The sequence below is a fragment of the Amphiprion ocellaris genome, chromosome 24 (assembly GCF_022539595.1).
Source record: "Amphiprion ocellaris isolate individual 3 ecotype Okinawa chromosome 24, ASM2253959v1, whole genome shotgun sequence".
Lineage (NCBI taxonomy): Eukaryota > Metazoa > Chordata > Actinopteri > Pomacentridae > Amphiprion > Amphiprion ocellaris.
Genome location: NC_072789.1, coordinates 20,250,725 through 20,270,438, shown reverse-complemented (window position 1 = coordinate 20,270,438; position 19,714 = coordinate 20,250,725). Strand labels below are relative to the sequence as shown.

General features: G+C 33.8%; 1 protein-coding gene across 1 annotated transcript; it reads right to left on the bottom strand.

Annotated features, from left to right (window-relative positions):
* Nucleotides 1–326: 326 nt before the first annotated feature.
* Nucleotides 327–5,107, bottom strand: s100b (S100 calcium binding protein, beta (neural)). The gene is made up of 3 exons (XM_023271103.3): nucleotides 4,968–5,107; nucleotides 3,192–3,347; nucleotides 327–3,074 (listed from the first exon to the last, which is right to left on the bottom strand). The coding sequence occupies exons 2-3, from the start codon at nucleotides 3,333–3,335 to the stop codon at nucleotides 2,928–2,930; spliced, it is 291 nt and encodes a 96-aa protein (XP_023126871.1). The 5' UTR covers nucleotides 3,336–3,347; nucleotides 4,968–5,107; the 3' UTR covers nucleotides 327–2,927.
* Nucleotides 5,108–19,714: the final 14,607 nt, after the last annotated feature.

The window sequence follows — 19,714 nt, the reverse complement described above, 5'->3', positions numbered from 1 at the left end:
GTTGTTTTGTCAATAAAACTTCCTGAATATTTAGCTTCTGAGCAACATGATGGCGCTCACTTTGCTGTTAAGCTGCTGAACGCTGAGAAAAACAACATTTAACTGGTGCTTTATGGTTGAGCAACTCTGCAGAAGCGCTATTAAAACACTGCTGTGGTGTTTCTGTGCATATTTTTGAATTCATTCATGAAAACCAGGCAAGAATAAGAAAAGATTAGCCTCGGCAAAAATCATTTGATAACCTTCTTTCTTTTGAATCAGTTGGAATGTTTCTATTTTATTTGATGAATTTATTCTGAAAATGGCTTCACAAAAACACGTCCACGAACTCTCAAACCGATAATTTAATTCATTTTGCCAACATCCAGACAAACCAACAGTCCACATTTCAGAAAACACATCAGACAAACTCTCCTGCTCCACAGTTTTTAGATCTATTTGTGTTGTTTTTAGATTAACAGTTTGTATTTGTTCTGAATATGAACTAAAACAGAGTTAAACCTGCAGCAGAATCAGGGAAGGAAACTAAACAGAGCTAAACTCAGCTACAGGCAGCAGCAGACACTAAAACAACTTTTTAGGATTTTTTTAGTAAAGAATTTCTCATTACTTGTTTAACAGCTACCAATAAAAGGACCTGTTAAATCCAAAAAAAAAAAAAAATGCAAAAAATTATCAACAGCACATAAATGAAACATGTAAAATAGACAATCCTACAAGCAACGTACAAATTTAATAAGCCAGATTTTTCATTAACAATAAAGCAACAAATTACAGAAAAAATTCGAATTTTTACCATTTTTCGGAGTCGCTTCTAAATTTGATAAAGCTGGGTTTTTTTTGTTTTTTTTAATAACCAGTTAAATGTTTCAATGCAACAACTAACCTACTAGTCACTTTCTAAATTAGTCATCTAGATTTTCATATACAGCCTCTTCTAGATAGTCTGTTGATTGTTGTGCATGCTAACTTGTTAGCCACTTTTTCACTTTACTGGCCTCCTCCTAAGATTACAAGTGCAAAATTTGTAATGTTTTTCCAAAACTAACAAATTAGAAGCCTCATTGAAAACATTACTAGACATTTAAATTATTTTAATACAAGGACAAACTCTAGAAGTTGTCTACCAAATTCGTAGCATCACTAGCTAAAACCTACTAGCCATTTTGTAACTTTTACTAGCCAGTTAATAATTTTGATGTCATGTCTGAATTACTAGCCAATTTCAAAATGTGATAGTCAACGAGGAGTGTCTTTAAGAAGTTGTTTAGAGTTGATGAACTTGTTAGCCACTTTGTCAATTTAGTGGCCATTTAAGATTTTAGAGCAAAATCTCAATTTCATGATTTGTGCCAATCAGAATAAGTCACTATGAAATCTTTCAACCTGACAAAACTTTTGAAATGATGTTATGTTTGCGTCAAGTGCAGTCAAACCTACAAGCCACTTTACAAATTTGATAGTCAGTTACATTTTTTAAACACAGTCATCTTCAGATAGCTACGGAACTTGATTAACTTGTTAGCCGCTTTCTCAATTTAGTGGCCTCCTTAGATTTGAAGTGCAAAATGTCAAAGAAATTGATTGGTGGCTGTCAGAAAAAGTCACAAATCCAAAAATTTGCGTTTTCTAATAGTTACTAGCCATTTAAATGGTTTTAATCTGACATCCAACTATTAAGCAGCTGTCAACTCCTTAATTGTCAACTAGACTTTATTAAAAATAGCAGCTACTAAACCTAAAACTCACAAATCATTTTGAAACTTTTACTAGCCAATTAAATATTGTGAATTTGACACCTAATTTACTCTCATAATTTGATAGTCAGCAATGTTTTTCAGACACAGATAACTTAAAGTTGTTGTTTCACTTCCACAGCGGCTAGTTGAGTTGAATAGCTTGTTAGCCACTTTCTCAATTTAGTGGCCATCCTAGATTTTAATGGCAAAATTTGTGATTTATGGATGTCAGAGTAATTCACTATATAATCTATTAGTCTGGCAAAACTTTTAAAATCTCCAAAGTACATGAAGTGTAGACAAACTTACAAACCACTTTCATTGGGCCACTTGCCGCCAAAAGTAGTAGCCATTCCTAAAACCTTGTCAACACTTTCCAAAACTTCCAGCCAGCTTGATTCATAGAAAGGGAAGGACAGTTTAACAGTACAGAAATAAAAACATAACATCTTGCTAGCCAATTTAACAATTTTACTGGCCCTTTGGGCTTTTTTAGAGAAGAATCTAGAATTACTGATTGCTTCATGGTAGCCAAAGTTGGCAGCCAAACCCAAAAGCTAGCAAGAACTTGACTTGTAAAAAGAAAACTATGAGAAAAACAACAAATCACTAGGCCAGTTTACAGCCAAATAAGGCCTCTAAAAGTCTTCTTAACCAATATTTCAGCTACTTTAATCCTTGTTTGGCTACTTTTCTAACAAACTTCATTGCCAAATTTGAAGATTTCACAACTTTATTAGCCCTTATGGCTTTTTAAGAGAAGAACCTTGAATTGTTGATTGCTTCATTGGTAGCCAAAGTTGGTAGCCATACCTAAAAGCTAGCAGGAACTTGACTGATTTCTCAAATAAGTTGAAAATAAAATGGATTTGAAAACTGAGACTATGAGAGAAATCACAAATCACTAGCCCAGTTTATAGCCAACTAAGGCCACTATAGTCTTCTGAACCAACATTTCAGCTACTTTAGTTCTTGTTTGGCTACTTTTCTATCAAACATCACTGCCGTTTTGAAGGTTTTACAAGTCGTTTAGGTATTTAAGAACAGAAAACGAGGTTGATTTCACACAAGGCGACTACTTGACTGGAGTTTTGGCCACTGGTTGGGTTTTCTCCGCCCTGCGCTGCTCTGAAGGCGGCGACAGTTTGTGCGTTGCTAGGCTTCCTTATAATTTACTGTAGCTCCCCTTTACTCGTCCTCGTGCTCAAAGAACTCGTGGCAACAGACGGTAACCATGGAGATGAATGTCATGAACTCCTGGAAGTCACACTCGGCGTCTCCGTCGGCGTCCAGGCTTTCCATCAGGTTGTCCAGCGCTGCCTGGTCTTTGACGTGCTGGGTTCAGATCAGGACAGAAGACACAGAAAAGTCAACGTGTTTGGAATGTTAAAGAGAAAGCTCCAGCTGCGTGTCGGTTTAGATGTTAAAATACTGTAACGGTTTCTGTCTCACCGCCATCAGATCTGGGAGCTCGTCGTGAAGCAGATCCTTCAGCTCGCTCTTCTTCAGCTTGTGTTTGTCTCCTTCTCTCTCCGAATACTTCTGAAACACTGCGATGATGGTGGCCATCGAGGTCTCCAGGTCGGTCATTGTCATCTGTCTTCTCACCTGAAACAGGAAAAACCAAAGTGAGAAACTCAGTGGGATTGAGTCGCTGTTGCAGAAACGTGCATTTTAAAGATAATTTCAGGGAAGCAGAAAGAGTTAACTGACTTTCTTTTTTGACTTTTTTTGTTTTTTTCCCATTCAAAATTGGTCCCATGTAATTTTAGTCCTTTCATAAGCAGATAGTCTAGTATTTTTAGTTACTGATGCTAAAAGAAATCAGTCTCACGGGGTGCAGTGTTGCATCAAATCACAGAAAAGAAGCATTAATTTACAGTTTGATTTTTGACTATTTACTTTTATTGTTTGGTTAAATTATAATATTTTGTGAAATAAAGTAAAAATTATTATTTTGCATCTTAATTATCAAACAAGAGGCCTAAGCTGTTCTTTTACCATATGTAAAACACAGTTTTCCAGTCTTTAAATCAGCTGAAAATGTAATTATTTTACAAATATTTGCCGTTAACAGTTATTTAACATTGCAGTTTCCCTTTTGTAATCAGAAAATCTGTTAATTTTCTTTACAGATATTAAAAGAAATCAGTCTCATAGGATGTAGTGTCGCATAAAATCACAGAAAACAGTATTAATTTACATTTTGACTTTGACTATTTAGTGTTACTCTTTGGTTAAATGATAATATCTAGTAAAATTAAAGAAATACAAATATTAATTTACATGTTAACAGTGAAAAAAGAGGCCTAAACTGTGCATAATGTCTAATATTTTTATTTTTAATAATTACCTCTCTTTCAGTGTAAAATTACACAGTTCTACAGTCTTTTAATGAGCTGAAAATATCATTATATTACAAATATTTGCTGTTAGCATTTATTTAACTTTACAGTTTTCCTTTCGTAATCAGAAAATCTGCTAAATTTTCATTACAGGTATTAAAAATAATCAGACCACAGGGAAAAAAAAAGTCAAGATTTACATTTTCATTGTTAAAAAAAATCAGAAAACAAAACAGACCAAAATTCTCTATAAAATCCATGTCATTAATCTGCATTTTTATAAATAGTAATTTCTTCATGACAAAATGAGGCAGTTTTATTGTGTTTAAATCAGATATGCTATTTTAATTATTTAATTTAATCACAGTATTTATTTATTACATTTTTAATATTTATTTTTTAAAGTTTTTTTTTAATTTCACACACTTGCAGCACAACTTTTTCAGTGTTTAGCTGCATATTTAAAAAAACAATAAAAACCATAATAAAATAATATATATAGATTATGTAATATAATAATAAATAATTTTAGAATTTTTAACAACAGTGTCATCCTACTTTTGTGGGTTTCTTATGTAAAATCGGTCCTCTGCAAAGTTATTTCTTTCACACTTTGACGTATTTTTGCTGCAGATACTAAAAGAGCTGCATGATGAGGCGACGCATTGATCAGAGATGACGCTGCAAGTTTTATAAATGCTCCAACAGAAGCTTACATTTGACATTTGAGCTCAGAAATACTTTTTGAACTTGAACACTTTTGTTTGTTTTTGCATAATTGGATCCCTGAGTTGCAGGTTTTTAACGTTCATGCAACTTTTTCCTCTTTTTGTCGTCATCTTGCAGCAGAAAAAGAAACGTATAAAAGCCCAGATGTTCTTACCGTGTGGTACGACTGCAGGAGGGAGCTGAGAGTCCGGAGAGCGGCGGCTGACGATGCGCTGCAGCTTTTATCCAGCAGCAGTCTGTGGGTGTTCGGTGTGGGGAGCTGCAGATCTGAGGTCAGCCAGCCTGCCGGTCAAACTGCCCACCAATCGGCTCCGTCCACCTCCCCTCACTCCACTGCAGCGACCTACTGAAATTAAATATCTATAACTAAAATACAGATAGATAGAGATAAATAAAATAAACTGGATTGATAACTAAAATAAAACAAATGAAATAAAATATTCTATTAAAATAGATAGAAAATAAATAAATGAAATAAAATGAGATAAAATAAGCTAGACAACTAAAATAAAATAAATGAAATAAAATATCTATTATTAAAATAGGGACAAAGGTAGAAAATAAATATATGACACAAAATAAGCTAGATAAATAACTAAAAATAACAAATTAAGTATGTATTATTAAAATAGGTGATAGATAGAAAATTAAACAAATGTAATAAAATCCGAAAATAAGTGAGATAAATAACAAAAACAAAGCACATAAAATATTTATTATTAAAATGGAGGTACACAAAGAAAAAAAAACAAATGTAATAAAGTACGATAAAATCAGATAAATAGCAAAAATAAAATAAATGAAATAAAATATCCCATAACAATAGAGATAGAAATAGAAAATAATTTGAATAAAATAAGCTAAGCTAGATAAATAACTAAAATAAAATAAAATATCTATTATTAAAATAGAGATAGAAAATAAATAAATAAAATAAATAAAAATAAACGAGATAAATAACAAATAAAATTAATAAGGATGTCTTATTAAAATAGAGATAGATACAGATAGTAACAAACATCAAAAATGTTAAAAAGAATAAGAAATGAAAAAATGAAATAACAAATTGTATAATAAACAGACTAAAATATATAAATTGGTAAATAAAGAGCGAAATCAATAAATAAAATTACTCTTAAGAAGAGTAATGAATAAAATCTTTCAAATCAATCAAAAGCCTGATTCCAAATGTTGGTTTTGAGTTGCTGCTGTCCTCAGGTCTTCTGCTGTTCCACAGATGTGGGCCGTAATGGTTCTAATAGTAATAATAGTTCTAGTCATCTTTGGGAGAAAACATTTTCATTTCTGCTTTCAAACAATGTTCCTATAATGTTAAAAGTGAACTTTTTATCCATCCATCCATCCATCCGTCCATTCATCTCTCCATCCATCCATCCATCTCTCCGTCTGTCCATCCATCCATCCATCCATCCATCCATCCATCCTTCCATCCATCCATCCGTCCATCCATCCATCCATCCTTCCATCCATCCATCCATCTCTCCATCCATCCATCCATCCATCCATCCATCCATCCTTCCATCCATCCATCCATCCATCCGTCCATCCATCCATCCGTCTGTCCTTCCGTCTAAACTCTTTTACTGTTTTACACAAATCCAGAAAAATGTGAATCCAAATAATCCTTCATCCTCTGAACCTCTGCACAAGTTAACAGGTTTAACAGAAATGTCACTAAAATAATACCATTTATCATTTATCAGAGCCAAAACTGTAGAAACCATCAGAATCGTTGGATTTTCAGCTTTACGATGGTTCTGACATTCAGTCCTATTGGAAAACGTAACCATCGCTGAGCTTAAATACAAGATATTTCCTTAAAGTCACTTTATTCTACATGTCTCAGTCAAATATTTACAAAAAATGAACAAATCAAGGTATCCAGCCGCTCACACGCTACATACAAGATAAATAAGGAAACCAACATCCAATTAACGTGCAAATCATGATGGTTGAAGAAATAGGAATAAGGTCACAAAGACGCTTATGAAAAACGTGTTGGTATTTACAGTAAAACAGCATCTCACTGGAGACAAGGCCAATGAACACGCTGACGTTTTGTTTCTTTATTATTATCATTTTTAATTTGATCGTTTCCTTTCATTTTTACTCGCCAAAATAACGCCGATTGTCTTTCTGTGTCCACGTTTCAAAGCTAATCTCTAAAAAGGAGCAACAATGTCACCAGCTGAGAACATTTAACTCATGGCGTCTATTTCTGAATTTCACAGGCTTTTAGAGCTCTGCAGAACTACCTTGTGTTTTGAAAAATGGTGATTAAGGGAATCTTAAGTTCAAACGTGATAAGGGGTCCCAACAAAGTGGAATAAGACAGTAAATCCTTGCCTCTATGCACAGGTGGCGCTTCAAAGTGTCTCTAAATCGAGATTTTAACATATAGAAACATCCACAATACAGGTTTAAATAATTAGCAGGTTTATTTTAGCCAGACTTAGGGTACAAATAACACTTATGTAACTTATCAAACTGCCTAAACCAGTGGAAAGAGATTATCTGTTGTAGTTCCCCAATAATAGTTGTATTTATGGCCACATATGCGTTAAATTTTATGCTACTTAGTTGATTTTAGCATGCTAACACATGTAAAATAGAGACAGAATGAGATAGAAAACAATATTTATTATTAAAATAGAGACGGATAGAGATAGAAAATGAATGCATGAAACAAAATAAAATGAAGTAAGCTAGGAAAATGACTAAAATAAAATAAATGAAATAAAATATCTTTTAAAAGAGACGGATTGAGATGGAAAATAAATAAAAAATCTATTATTAAAATAGATAGAAAATAAAAATAAATAAATGAAATCAAATATCTATTATTAAAATAGAAGTAGATAAAAATAGAAAATAAATAAATGAAATGAAATATTAAAATAGAGATGGAAAATAAATTGACATAAAATAAACTCAATAAATAAAAAATAAATAATAATAATAAATATCTATTATTAACGCAGAGATAAAGATAGAAACCAAATAAATGAAATAAAACATGAGCTCGATAAATAACAAAAATAAAGTAAATGAAATAAAATATCCATTATTAAAATAGAAAAAGAATGAGATAGAAAATAAATATATGAAATAAAAAGATGAAGTAACCTAGATAAAGAATAAAAATAAATTAAATGAAATAAAATGTCTATTATTAAAATAGAGATAAATAACTACAATACAAAATAAAATATCTCTTATTAAAGTATAGATAGATGAGATAGAAAATAAATAAATGAAATCAAATCAGCTCGATAAATAACTAAAATATGCTAAAGCCTGTGCTTGTGTCTAAGTGTGTTAACATGTAAAAATATTTCTAATAATTCACTTTAACCTCAATAGTTTTGAGCCTGGACGATTTTGCATTAAAACTTCCAGTAAACTGTTTATTTCAGTAATTTAATGAGACTAAAGTATTTTCCTGGTGAAATCTTTAACACCAAACACCTCCTTCTGTTAAACCGTCCACCTATGTGATCAGATTCTGCCTCTCCTCGCTGTGCCGGTTCATCTGCCGGCCGACAAAGGCCCGTTTCACAGGAAGCGACCGGCCGTGCATCTTAATGGAGTCGCTCTTTTCAACTCGGCCAGACGTTGCTCACAAACTCTACGGCTGCTCTGGCAAAACGGGCACAAGCTGAAACGTCCCGGCGCCAAGATTTTACCCCCAGATGCTGTAAACAAACATTCTGGAGGGTAAAAAATTCAGCTTGATTCGTCAGTTTGTCTCTCAGAGTATGTAGAATCCTAAAGAACTTTCAGGTTGATCATTTAGAGGAGTTTTACTCACTTTTACTTTCATTTTCTGGAAACCAAAGTGTAATTTGGTTCAAGATTCCAACAAAAGAAATAATAATTGTGATTTGTTTATAAAAAACGTCCTTAAAGTTTTTATCTTTTAGATTATTATACTATTTTTATTTCAAAATCTGTCTGTTACACATGACATAAATCAAACAACATTTGAGCCCCATTTAGCTCCCGACGCGCTGAGAATTCATTGAACAAAAGAAACACAAAACTTACTTTAATTGATTGAATTAACTCTCAAACTCCAACGATATTCTGGATGTTTTTTGTTTGTTCTTTTCTCACTTTTCCTCACTGTTGGGCTCATTTTTCACTGCAAAATGAAGTCCTGAACGTCAGTGGAAACAGAACAACCATGAATAGAAGGAGAGAGAATCAGAAATGTACAGAATGGCACAGTTCAAATGACACAAAAAGACTCAAAAATAGCACAAAATGATGATTAAATAGCACATAAAGACACAAAAATAGCACAAAAAATTTGGTAAAATAGGACAAAAATGACACTAAAAGATTAAAAAAAATGCTTGAATAACAAAAATTACACAAAAAGACATTAAAACAGCACAAAAGGATGTTTAAATAACACAAAAAGACAAAAATAGCACAAAATCATGCTTAAATAGCACAAAAGTTACACAAAAAGATTCTAAAATAGCACAAAAATGACACTAAAAGAAATAGAATAAAAAGATGCTAAAATAGCACAAAAATGACACAAAAAGACACTAGAGTAGCATAAACAGATGCTTAAATAGTACAAAAATTACAAAAAGACATTAAAATAGCACAAAGGGATGATTAAATAACACATAAAGACACAAAAATAGCACAAAAATAACACCAAATGACAAAAATAGCTCAAAAAGGTCCTTGAATAACACAAAAATGATAGAAAAAGACACAAAATGACACAAAAATAGCACAAATGGATGTTCAAATAGCACAAAAGTTACACAAAAATGCCACCAATAGCCCAAATGATATTTTACTGTTTACATTTCTGATTGTTTCCATGTTCTGTGTAAACACATCCTGCAGCTCATCTGACTGTTGGTCGCAGCCGAGTCACTGATAGTTTTCTGTTTGCATGAAGGAACGCAGATTTTTAAAAATATTGTACAGAATCTGGATGAAATAAGTCAGATAAACAAATGAAGTAAATAAAATGTTTAGGAGGTGTCACTCCGACAGCAGAAGTCAGAGATAAATGATGATTGATGTGAGTGACTCCAGCTTCCAGGAGCTTCTCTGGTGCTTCTGCAGTTTCAGTGTTTGAGGACAACAATGAAACATCTGTAGACGTCCTCGTGAGCTGAGGATTTATCTCCAACAAAGACACGTTTATCTGGAATAGACGCTCTGTTCTCCGACACCACAGAGTGGAGGGAGGTCAGAGGTCAGCGAGGGCGACCAGGAATTCAGCACAATGTGGAGATTATTGAGCCACGATATTATATAACTTATTCATCTCATTTAGTTATTTTATATACTTATTTTAATGATAAGCATTTAATTTAATTTAGCTATTTATCTAGCTTCTTTTATTCAATTAATTTATTTTTTAATCTCTATTTTATTAATATTGAATTTATTTTATTTTAGTTACTTATATATAGGATATTTTATTCATTTCATTTTAGTTATTTATTTAGCTTATTTTATTTCATTTATTTTCCATCTCATTCTCTTTATTTTAATAACAGACATTCTATTTGTTTTATTGTAGTTTTTATCTTGTTTATTTTATTTTATTTCATTTATCTATCTATATTAATAGACATTTTATTTCATTTATTTTATTTTAGTTAATTATTTACCTTATTTTATTTATTTTCTATCCTTATCCATTTTAATGATAAACATTAAATTTACTTTTGTTAGTTCTCTAGCTTGTTTCATCTTAATTTATTTCATTTATTTATTTTCTATCTCTAGCAATCTCTATTTTAATAACAGATTTTATTTCATTTATTTTATTTTAGTTATTTATCTAGCTTACTTTATTTCATTTATTTTTTCCATCTCTATTTTAATAACAGACATTTTATTTTATTTATTTTTCTAGCTTGTTTTATTTTATCTTTTTTTATCTCTATTTTAATGACGAACATTTTATTTCATTTATTTCAGTTATTTATCTCGCTTATTTTTTTATCTTATTTTATTTATTTTCTATCTCTACTGATCTCTATTTTAATAAAAGATGTGTTATTTCATTTATTTTATTTTAGATATTTATCTAGCTTTTTTCATTTATTTATTTTCTATCTCATTTTCTCTTTTTCAATAGTTGACATTTTTTTCATTTATTTTATTTTAGTTATTCATCAAGCTTGTTTTATTTTCCTTTATTTATTTTCTATTTAATTATCTCTATTTCCATGGTAGAAGTTAGATGAATTTCAGGTCGCGGTGTTAAAACATCATTTATTTGTCTTTTTGGGCTGATTTTAATTCCAGTTTCTCACACGGAGCCAAAACCTCCACAGACATTTCATGGCCAGCGTCTCCTTCTCCCTCTCCGTCGTGTCTTTTTCAGCGTTTCTTCTCCCGGGAGACGGTCGTCCTCAAACAGCCGAGGCGTCCTCAGAGCCGGCCAAGCTCCCGTCTCCGTGGCAACCGGTCAGCGCCTCCCGCCAGGCTGGAAAAAGGTTTTCTCTGGGCCGCTGAGTCACCGCCTGGCAGATTAACAGAGTGAGGCTGCAGCTGTTTGAGGGTTTTTCTTTATTTCTGTTGTTGTATTTGTTTGTTTGTTTGTTTTCTAGTTTCTATTGAATTCATGCTGCGACCCCTGACCTCTTCAATATTCAAAAAACAAGTCAAGACCTGACTGTCTGGAGGAAAATAGAGTTAAAAAGCCAGAAACTCAAGGTTTGTCATGTTGTTGATTGACCCCTAGAGGGCAGCAGAGTGTCAGCAACAAACCAGAACATCTGATCAAATTGAAACCAAAACGGTCAAGAGTTTACTATTTTATCACTTTATCATGTAGTTAAAGTGGATTTATTCAGGTAAAGTGACCTCTAGTGTCTGAATATGATGAAAAACCAGCCCCGACTCAGAGGTTTTGTGTTTCGCACCTTTTGGAGGTAATTTTGTCACTTTGTAGGTTTGTCTTGTGTTGCTTTGTGGCTGTTCTTGTGTCTTTAGCATCTTTATACAGTTGCTTTTGTCTGTTGTGGGTCGTTTTGTGCCTTTTTTGGAGGCAATCTTTTTCTTATTAGGGTTATTTGTGACTTTCGGGGGGTCATTTTGTGTCTTTGTAGGGTCTTAAGTGCTTTTCCAGTGGTTCTTTTGCATCATTTGAGGGTTATTTTGTGTTTTTGTGTGGTCATTTGTGCATTTTTGGGTCATTTTGTGTTTTTGTGGGTCATTTTGTGTCTTCTTTGGGTCATTTTTGGATCATTTTGTGTCTTTGGTGGGTCACTGTGTTTTCGTGCAGTCATTTGTGCAATTTTCAGGTAATTTTGTGTCTTTTGTGGAGTCAGTTTCAGTCCATATTCAAGAGTACAAAAGTTTCTTTGCAATTTTTAACAAATCAAAATAAAGAGTCATGTTCGAGTTTATATCAAAATTCTTTATTGCTGTCACAAAAATCCAAACGTTAAAAAGTTTAAATGAGATTATGGTGTGTGAATATAAAACCGATGCATCTCCTCTGAAAGGCGAACAGGTCAAAAGTGCAAAAAGTGCTTCAGAACCACGTTACAATAAATAATCCTATTTACATCCTCACAGTTTGAAAACACACAAACACACACACACGTTGAGGCTCAGCTGCTAGAGATAAAAAATGTGCCACAGAACCGTTTAAAGTTTAAAAAAGCAGCCAGTAATGGGGAGCTACTGGTCATACTGGTGCAGTGGAGGCTCAGCTGGTTGATTTAAAGCTCATTGGTGGCTCCAAACATGGAAAAAAAACTAAATACAGGAAGAAATAAAGGCAGTTTAAAGGAATACTCCATGTACTATCTGTAAAATGTGGAAACACTTGGATTCAGGTGGAGACTAAAGCATCCAAACATTCACAGAAACTCCTCTACAAGTCAAATAATTCATGGATTAATGGTTTAGTTCACTTATTTAGTCGGTTGTGTTTTTTTAAGCACGGACTTTAAAAATGTGAATATTTGCAGTTTATTTTCTTATCTTAGTGCAGGGGTGTCAAACATGAGGCCCGTGAACCAAAACCGGTCCTCCAGAGGCTCCAATCTGGCCCGACTTTGTAAAGTGTAAAAATTACAGAGAAGACATTAATTGCAGATTGTAAATTTGTAAAACTATAAATTTAAAATGATTTCTAGACTATGACAAGTTGTTTTGATCATAAAGTAAAATATTAGATTATTCATTGTTCTTTTGTCATTTTGTGTCTCACTTGTGGAATATTTTGTCCTATTTTTGTTGTTTTATGTCTTTTTTTGTCTGACTTTTGCTGTTCCTCTCTTGTTTTTGTCATTTTGTTTCTGGTTTTGTGTTTCCTTTTTGTCTCGCTTGTGTTTTTGTCAAATTTTTTTTGTCATTTTGATTCTCACTTTTGTAATTTTTTGTCTCGTTTTTGTCGTTTGTCAATTTTTTTGTCGCTTTGTAACTTCTCTAATTTTTTGTCTCTTTTGTTTCATGTTGTTTGTCTAATTTTTTGTCATTTTGTTTCTCGCTTTTGTCATTTTGTGTCTCATTTTTAAAAATATTTTGTACTTTTTTTGTCTGACTTTTGTCGCTTTGTTTCCTGTTTTTGTCGTTTCTTTACTTTTTGTCTCGCTTGTGTTTTTGTCCATTTTTTTTGTCATTTTGATTCTCACTTTTGTAATTTTTTGTCTCGTTTTCAGCTCTTACAAGCAGGAAAGCTGTTATTCAGATGAAGTTTTTCTGATGAATTGATGGTAACCGTTGGTAACGGAGGTCCAGCTGCAGGGTTTTATGTAATATCTGGACGAAAACGGTAAGAAAAGCGGTTCTCTGGAACTTCAGCTTGCTACTTTAGTCCACTGTAAAGCTTCGTCCTGCACAGCTCAATAAATCTGGTATTATAAACACTTTTTGTACTTTGAAATCCTACTTTGGAGATCCTGCTGCTGCTGTAAAGAGTCGGTGGAAAGTCTGGATGCAGATTTTGTGTGATTTTCAGTGGAGTATTCCTTCAAAGTCTTTTTCAGCCTGTTGCGGTCAGTTTGTTGTCGTTGGACGATGCAGCTCACCACTGGTTGCTTTCACACCTTCCCAGAGTCCACCTGAGGGTTCACTTCCTGCCGTTACAGCAGGATGCAGGCTCCAGATCGAGGCCCTCTGGCTCCAGATCTCTGCAGACCTCCTCCTTGTTGGGTCCCGGCTGGAGATGGAGGCTCCCCCTGGACGCCTCCATCCCCACCAACGGGAGCCTCGGCTAGGGTTGGATCCCCGTCGTCCGCCTGCCTGGACCTGGAGGAGGACAGTCGTCTGAAGAGAGAGAGCTGAGAGGAGAGAGGAAGTCAGGTCAGTAACTTCCTGTTTGTTTTCTAAAGCCTCATTGTTGCTCGATGCTGATAACTTTTTGTAAGAAACTTGAACATCAATATATCAACCAATTTTTGTTAAATATCTTTGGAATCACGTATTTTTGGAACCATTTTGAATCTTTTGTTGGCCGCTGTGTGTCATTTTGCATCTTTTTTGGGCTGTTTTATGTCTGAAGTAGTTGTTCTTTCGTCTTTTCAAGGTTTATTTAACTTGTCTTGGTGTCCATTTGTGGTCATTTCCAGGTTTTTCTAGGTTTTTTATCATGTATTTGGGGTTAATTTTTATCTCTTGTGGTCATTTTGCATCTTTTGGGGGTCATTTCCTGTTGTTTGTGTGTCTTTGTTGTGGTTTGGCATCTTTTGGACGTCACTATATGGCTCTCTGAGGTTATTTAGCACTGTTTTGAGATTATCTTTTCATCTTTTCAAGGTTTATTTTGTTTTTGTTGGAGGTTTTTTGTGTGTGTGGTTGCTTTGTGCCTCTATGAGGTCATTTTATTTCTTTTTGAGGCTGTTTTGTCAGTGCTTCATGGCTGTTTTGTGTCTTTAGTTGTTGCTTTGCAGCTTTATGTGCATCACTTTGACTCCCTTCTGTCTGTGGCCATAGAATCTTTTAGTAGTTGTTCATTTAGCTGATTTTTGGAACCATCTTGCATCTTTTTTTGACTGTTTTATGTCGTAAGTGGTTGCTTTGTGTCCTTTGGGGCTTGTTCAATACCTGTCTTTGGTCTTTCTTTGTATTTTCAAGGTTTATTTGACTTTTTTTGGTATCCCTTTGTGGTAATTTCCAGATTTTTCTCAGTTTATATCATGTATTTAGGGTTAATTGTTCTCTCTTGTGGTCTTTTTTGCATCTTTTTGGGGTCATTCCCTTTTGTTTGTGTGTCTTTGTTGTGGTTTTGCATCTTTTGGGCGTCAGTATATGGCTCACTGAGGGCATTTAGCACTTTTTCGAGATTACTTTTACATCTTTTAAAGGTTTATTTAGTTTTTAGTTTTTTTGCATCCCTTTGGAGTAATTTGTATGTGTGGCCACCATTAGTCTTTCTGAGGTCATTTTATTTCTTTTTGTGGCCGTTTTGTTAGTACTTTGTGGCTGTTTTGTGTCGTTAGCTGTTTTGCAGCTTTTTATGCATCTCTTTGACTCCTTTCTGTCTGTGGCCACAGAGTCTTTTGATGGTTGGAACCATCTTGAATCTTTTTTTGACTGTTTTATGTCTTAAGTGGTTGTGTTGTGTCTTTTGGGGCTTGTTTAATACCTGTCTTTGATCTTTCTTTGTTGTTTAAAAGTTTATTTTACATTTTTGGTGTCCCTTTGTGCTCATATCCAGGTGTTTCTAGATTTACATCATGTGTCTAGAGTTAATTTTTATTTCTTGTGGTCATTTTGCATCTTTTTGGGGGTCATTTCCTGTTGTTTGTGTGCCTTTTTGTGGTTGTTTAATGTGTCTTTTTTGCAATTTTGCATCTTTTGGGGATTACTATATGACACTCTGAGGTCATTTAGCCCTTTTTCAAAATTCCCTTTTCATCTTTTCAAGGTTTATTTTGTTTTTGCGGGGTCTTTTAGAGGTCATTTTGCATCTTTCAAGGATGATTCTGTACCTTCTTCGTGCCATTTTGTGGTTTCAGTCCAGATTCAAGAGGGCAAACATTTATTTTTACACTCTCTTAATGTGACAAAATCAAAGTGATGTTCAGGTTCATTCATTTACCTTACATGTTTACAGACAAAATCAAAGTGTTGTTCTTTTATTAACTTTCCAGGAATGTTTTTCGAAAGTTAGTTCAAAGTTTAGCATGAAGATAAAGCTTGACCTTGCACAGAAAAGCAAAGAAAAAATGCATATCCCTGCACATCAGGCAGCATTTATAATGATACCAATATATAAGTGATAGGCTTCACCATTTAAATATTTTTTTATGTAAAGTAGTGATTTGTACATCTGCCTCGTTCTTGGATTTTTAGTAGTGACGTCCTGGAGAATTGTTTTTTTGGAGCTTTTTTGGCTGCCAGTCCATTTAGTAGTTTGTATGTCAATACCCGATTACATTTTTCTCAATAAAACACACTTCAGGTATCATAGATTAGCTTTAGCAGCTGCTTGTCAGCCTCTTACAGTTTAATACTGTAGACGAGGCATGTACTTCTGTGTTGGCAAGCAGAAAGCATTGGGGTTTTAGCTAGTAAAGGAGCACGATGACAAAGCCCTCTGTGGGGCTTTATGACCTCTGGCCAATAAATGAGTGTTAAATTAACCTAGGATGGCGTCCCCATTATTCTGCATGACAACAGACTTAACCAAAGAGTTGTCCGCAAGTTTAATCAATTCATGTAAGTTTAAAAATTCCTGTGATTGGATATCCCTTGTTTTCAGCAGGAAAAGTTGATTGAACACGATGAGATTATAACTGCACACAAGACAATTTTGAGTGTTTTCCATGGTTGTGCCATTTAATAGAGTTTATTCTACAATGAAAGTTCTTAAATGAGCCAAATTAGTGTTTCAGTTCATGAATTTTTAGTTGATTGAAAATAGTTAATTCTTCGTAGATGACACGACCCAATTTTCCACAGAAAAATAAATGAAACTCCTTATTTTGTGGCATTATTTCAGATATAATAGCTGTTTTTGACAAGTTACTGGATGTCAAATCTGACAATAAAGTGTAGCTCATTTAAGATAAGATAGAACTTTATTAATCTTAAGAAGCAAGTTTTAGCATTAATAGCTCTTATGAACACGAGAAAATGTTCAAACGTGTTACTTTCAAGCTATTTCTAAACTGTTTCTAAGGTAAAGAATAATAGAAATTCAAGTCGTTTTTAATTTTGAGTTTGTTTTACATGGTTGTGCTGTTTAATAGAGTTTATTCTGCAATGAAAGGTCTTAAATGAACCAAATTAGTGTTTCAGGTTGGAATAAACAACATAGTTTTTCTACCTTTTTGTTGAAGCCTGGTTGGGATTTAGAGTCGCCGTTCGTCGTCCCGTTGGCTGGTTTGGTGTCTTCGTCTGTCTTTTGTTCACCTGTAGCTTCAGGCTGCTCACTGATTTCAGCTGCTGTTGACATCAGACATTATTGTTCCCTGTTAGAATCAAGTTTCTACAAATCATTTAGCACAGGAGTGTCAAACTCAGTTTAGTTCAGGTTAGTTCCACATTCATCCCAGTTTGATCTCCAGTGACCAGTAAAATCACAGCATAATAACCGATAAATAACCACCACTCCTAATTTTTCCTTTGTTTTAGTGCAAAAAAGTCCATTCTGAAAATGTTCGCATTTAAGGAATTATCTTTTTACAAAACATCATGAACAACCTGAAATTTCTTACGAAAAATAAATTCAATTTCAGAAACATTCTGCCTCATATATCATTTCCACATTACAACTTCCAGATCACAGAGTGTTGACAAAGGAACACAACATTTAGTCACAGGTATCTGGAACTGAATGATATAGTATTTTACTTTATGATCAAAACTACAAAAGTCAGACAAAAAAAGACAGAAAAACAACAAAAATAACACAAAATATTTCAAAAATGAAAAACAAAACAACCAAAAATTAAACAAAAAAGTTACAAAGCGCCAAAAAATGGACAAATGACACAAACGAGACAAAAAATATTAAAAGCGAGGAACAAAATGACCAAAAAATAGAAAGGAAACAAAATGACAAAAACATCAGACAAATGACAAAACTGACAAAAAAAGGCAAAAAAACAACAAAAACAAGACAAAATATTACAAAAATGAGACACAAAATGACAAGAAAATAGACAACACGAGCAAGACCAAAAAAACACAAACGACACAAAACGGCACTCAAAACAACGAATAAAAAGCAAAACACAAAATGACAAAAAAAAAGACAAAAACACAAGCGAGACAAAAAGGAAACACAAGACGACAAAAAGATGAGACAAACGACAAAAGTCTGACCAAAGAAGACAAAAAACAACAAAAACAAGACAAAATATTACAAAGATGAGACACACAATGACAAAAAAATTAAACGACATAAAACTAAAAATTAGTTTAGAAGTTACAAAGCGACAAAAAATGGACAAATGACACAAACAAGACAAAAAATGACAAAAGCGAGAAACAAAACGACAAAAAAAAGACGAAAAACACAAGCGAGACAGAAACAAAACGACAAAAACGTGAGACAAACGATAAAAGTCAGACAAAAACAAGACAAAATATTACAGAAACGAGACACAAAATGGCAAAAGAACAATGAGCAAAAAAACTTGTCATGGTCTAGAAATTATTTTAAATTAACAGTTTTACTAATGTACAATTTGCAGTTAATGTCTTCTCTGGAATTTTTACACTTTACAAAGTCGGGCCGGATTGGACCCGCTGGAGGGCCGGTTTTGGCCCGCAGGCCGCATGTTTAACACCCCTCATTTATCAGAGGAAGAATGAAACACGTCACCTTTCTGCTCTCCGTCTGGTACGGACTCTTCTTTCAGCTCTTCTGGCTGCAGGGAAGATGATCACATGTTCAACGTTAGCGGCAACACGCTGACTTTTAAACACTTCCTACTCAGCGATGCATATTTACAGAATTCTGAGTCTCCTCCGCTGATTTGTCTGTCGATGACGCAGATGTGTCATTCTCTTCTTCCTCTACTTCTTCATCAGCGTCCTCCCCTTCTTCTTCTTCCTCATCCTCGTCTCTCACCTCCTTGCCTTTACTCCATGTCAAATCCTGATGAAAAGAGTGAGTTAAAGGCATAATAAGGAATATTACGACCCACGGCGGCAGGTTTTCTTCAAAGGAATGAGGTTCAAAATGAAGAAGAAAGAAGTAGCACAAAAAACTACAAAAAATGCTTTAATCTTAGACTTAAATGACCTGAAAAGCAGCTCTGAGCTTCTTTAGACTACAGCAGGGAGTGATGGGAAGGAACTACAGCACAAAAATGACTGAAAAATGAGCCAAACCTGATCCTGAAAACCACCAAACACTCCTCCTGCATCTTCAGATTTCCTTAGATTTGTCTTCTCTTCTGTCTTTGGTTGCAGTTTGTTCAGTTTGAGGATCTGTTTAGCATAAATTCTTCTAAACATGTAACTTTGATGCACAAAGATGAGTTTTTATGGGTTTAATCAGAGAATAGAGAAGGACTTTAATAGTAGCTATGCTTTAAAGTGTTGTTTATCACTTAAAAACTAACGTAAGGCGAACTATTGAGTACAGAGCAATGAAAACATGAACTGGGCTTCCTTTCGTTCCTAAAGCTACTTACCAGTTGGTTATTTTTCATAGGATTTGGCTGATTTCTTTAAGTGAACATCCCAGAAACCTCAAGAAATGATCAACAGTTAATGCTGATTTTTTATTTACAGTAATTAAAATAATAAAAATCTATAATTTATCATCAAAAAATAGTATCTAAACTGATATTAACCCAATTCGAACCAGATTTGTTTTGTGGATAGAAACAATTTAGTTTTGTCATACCGAAATGTAATGTAGGTGTTCCTAAAATGAGCTGTGGAGCTGGAAAATCCAGCTGATTTTGGTTTGAACTG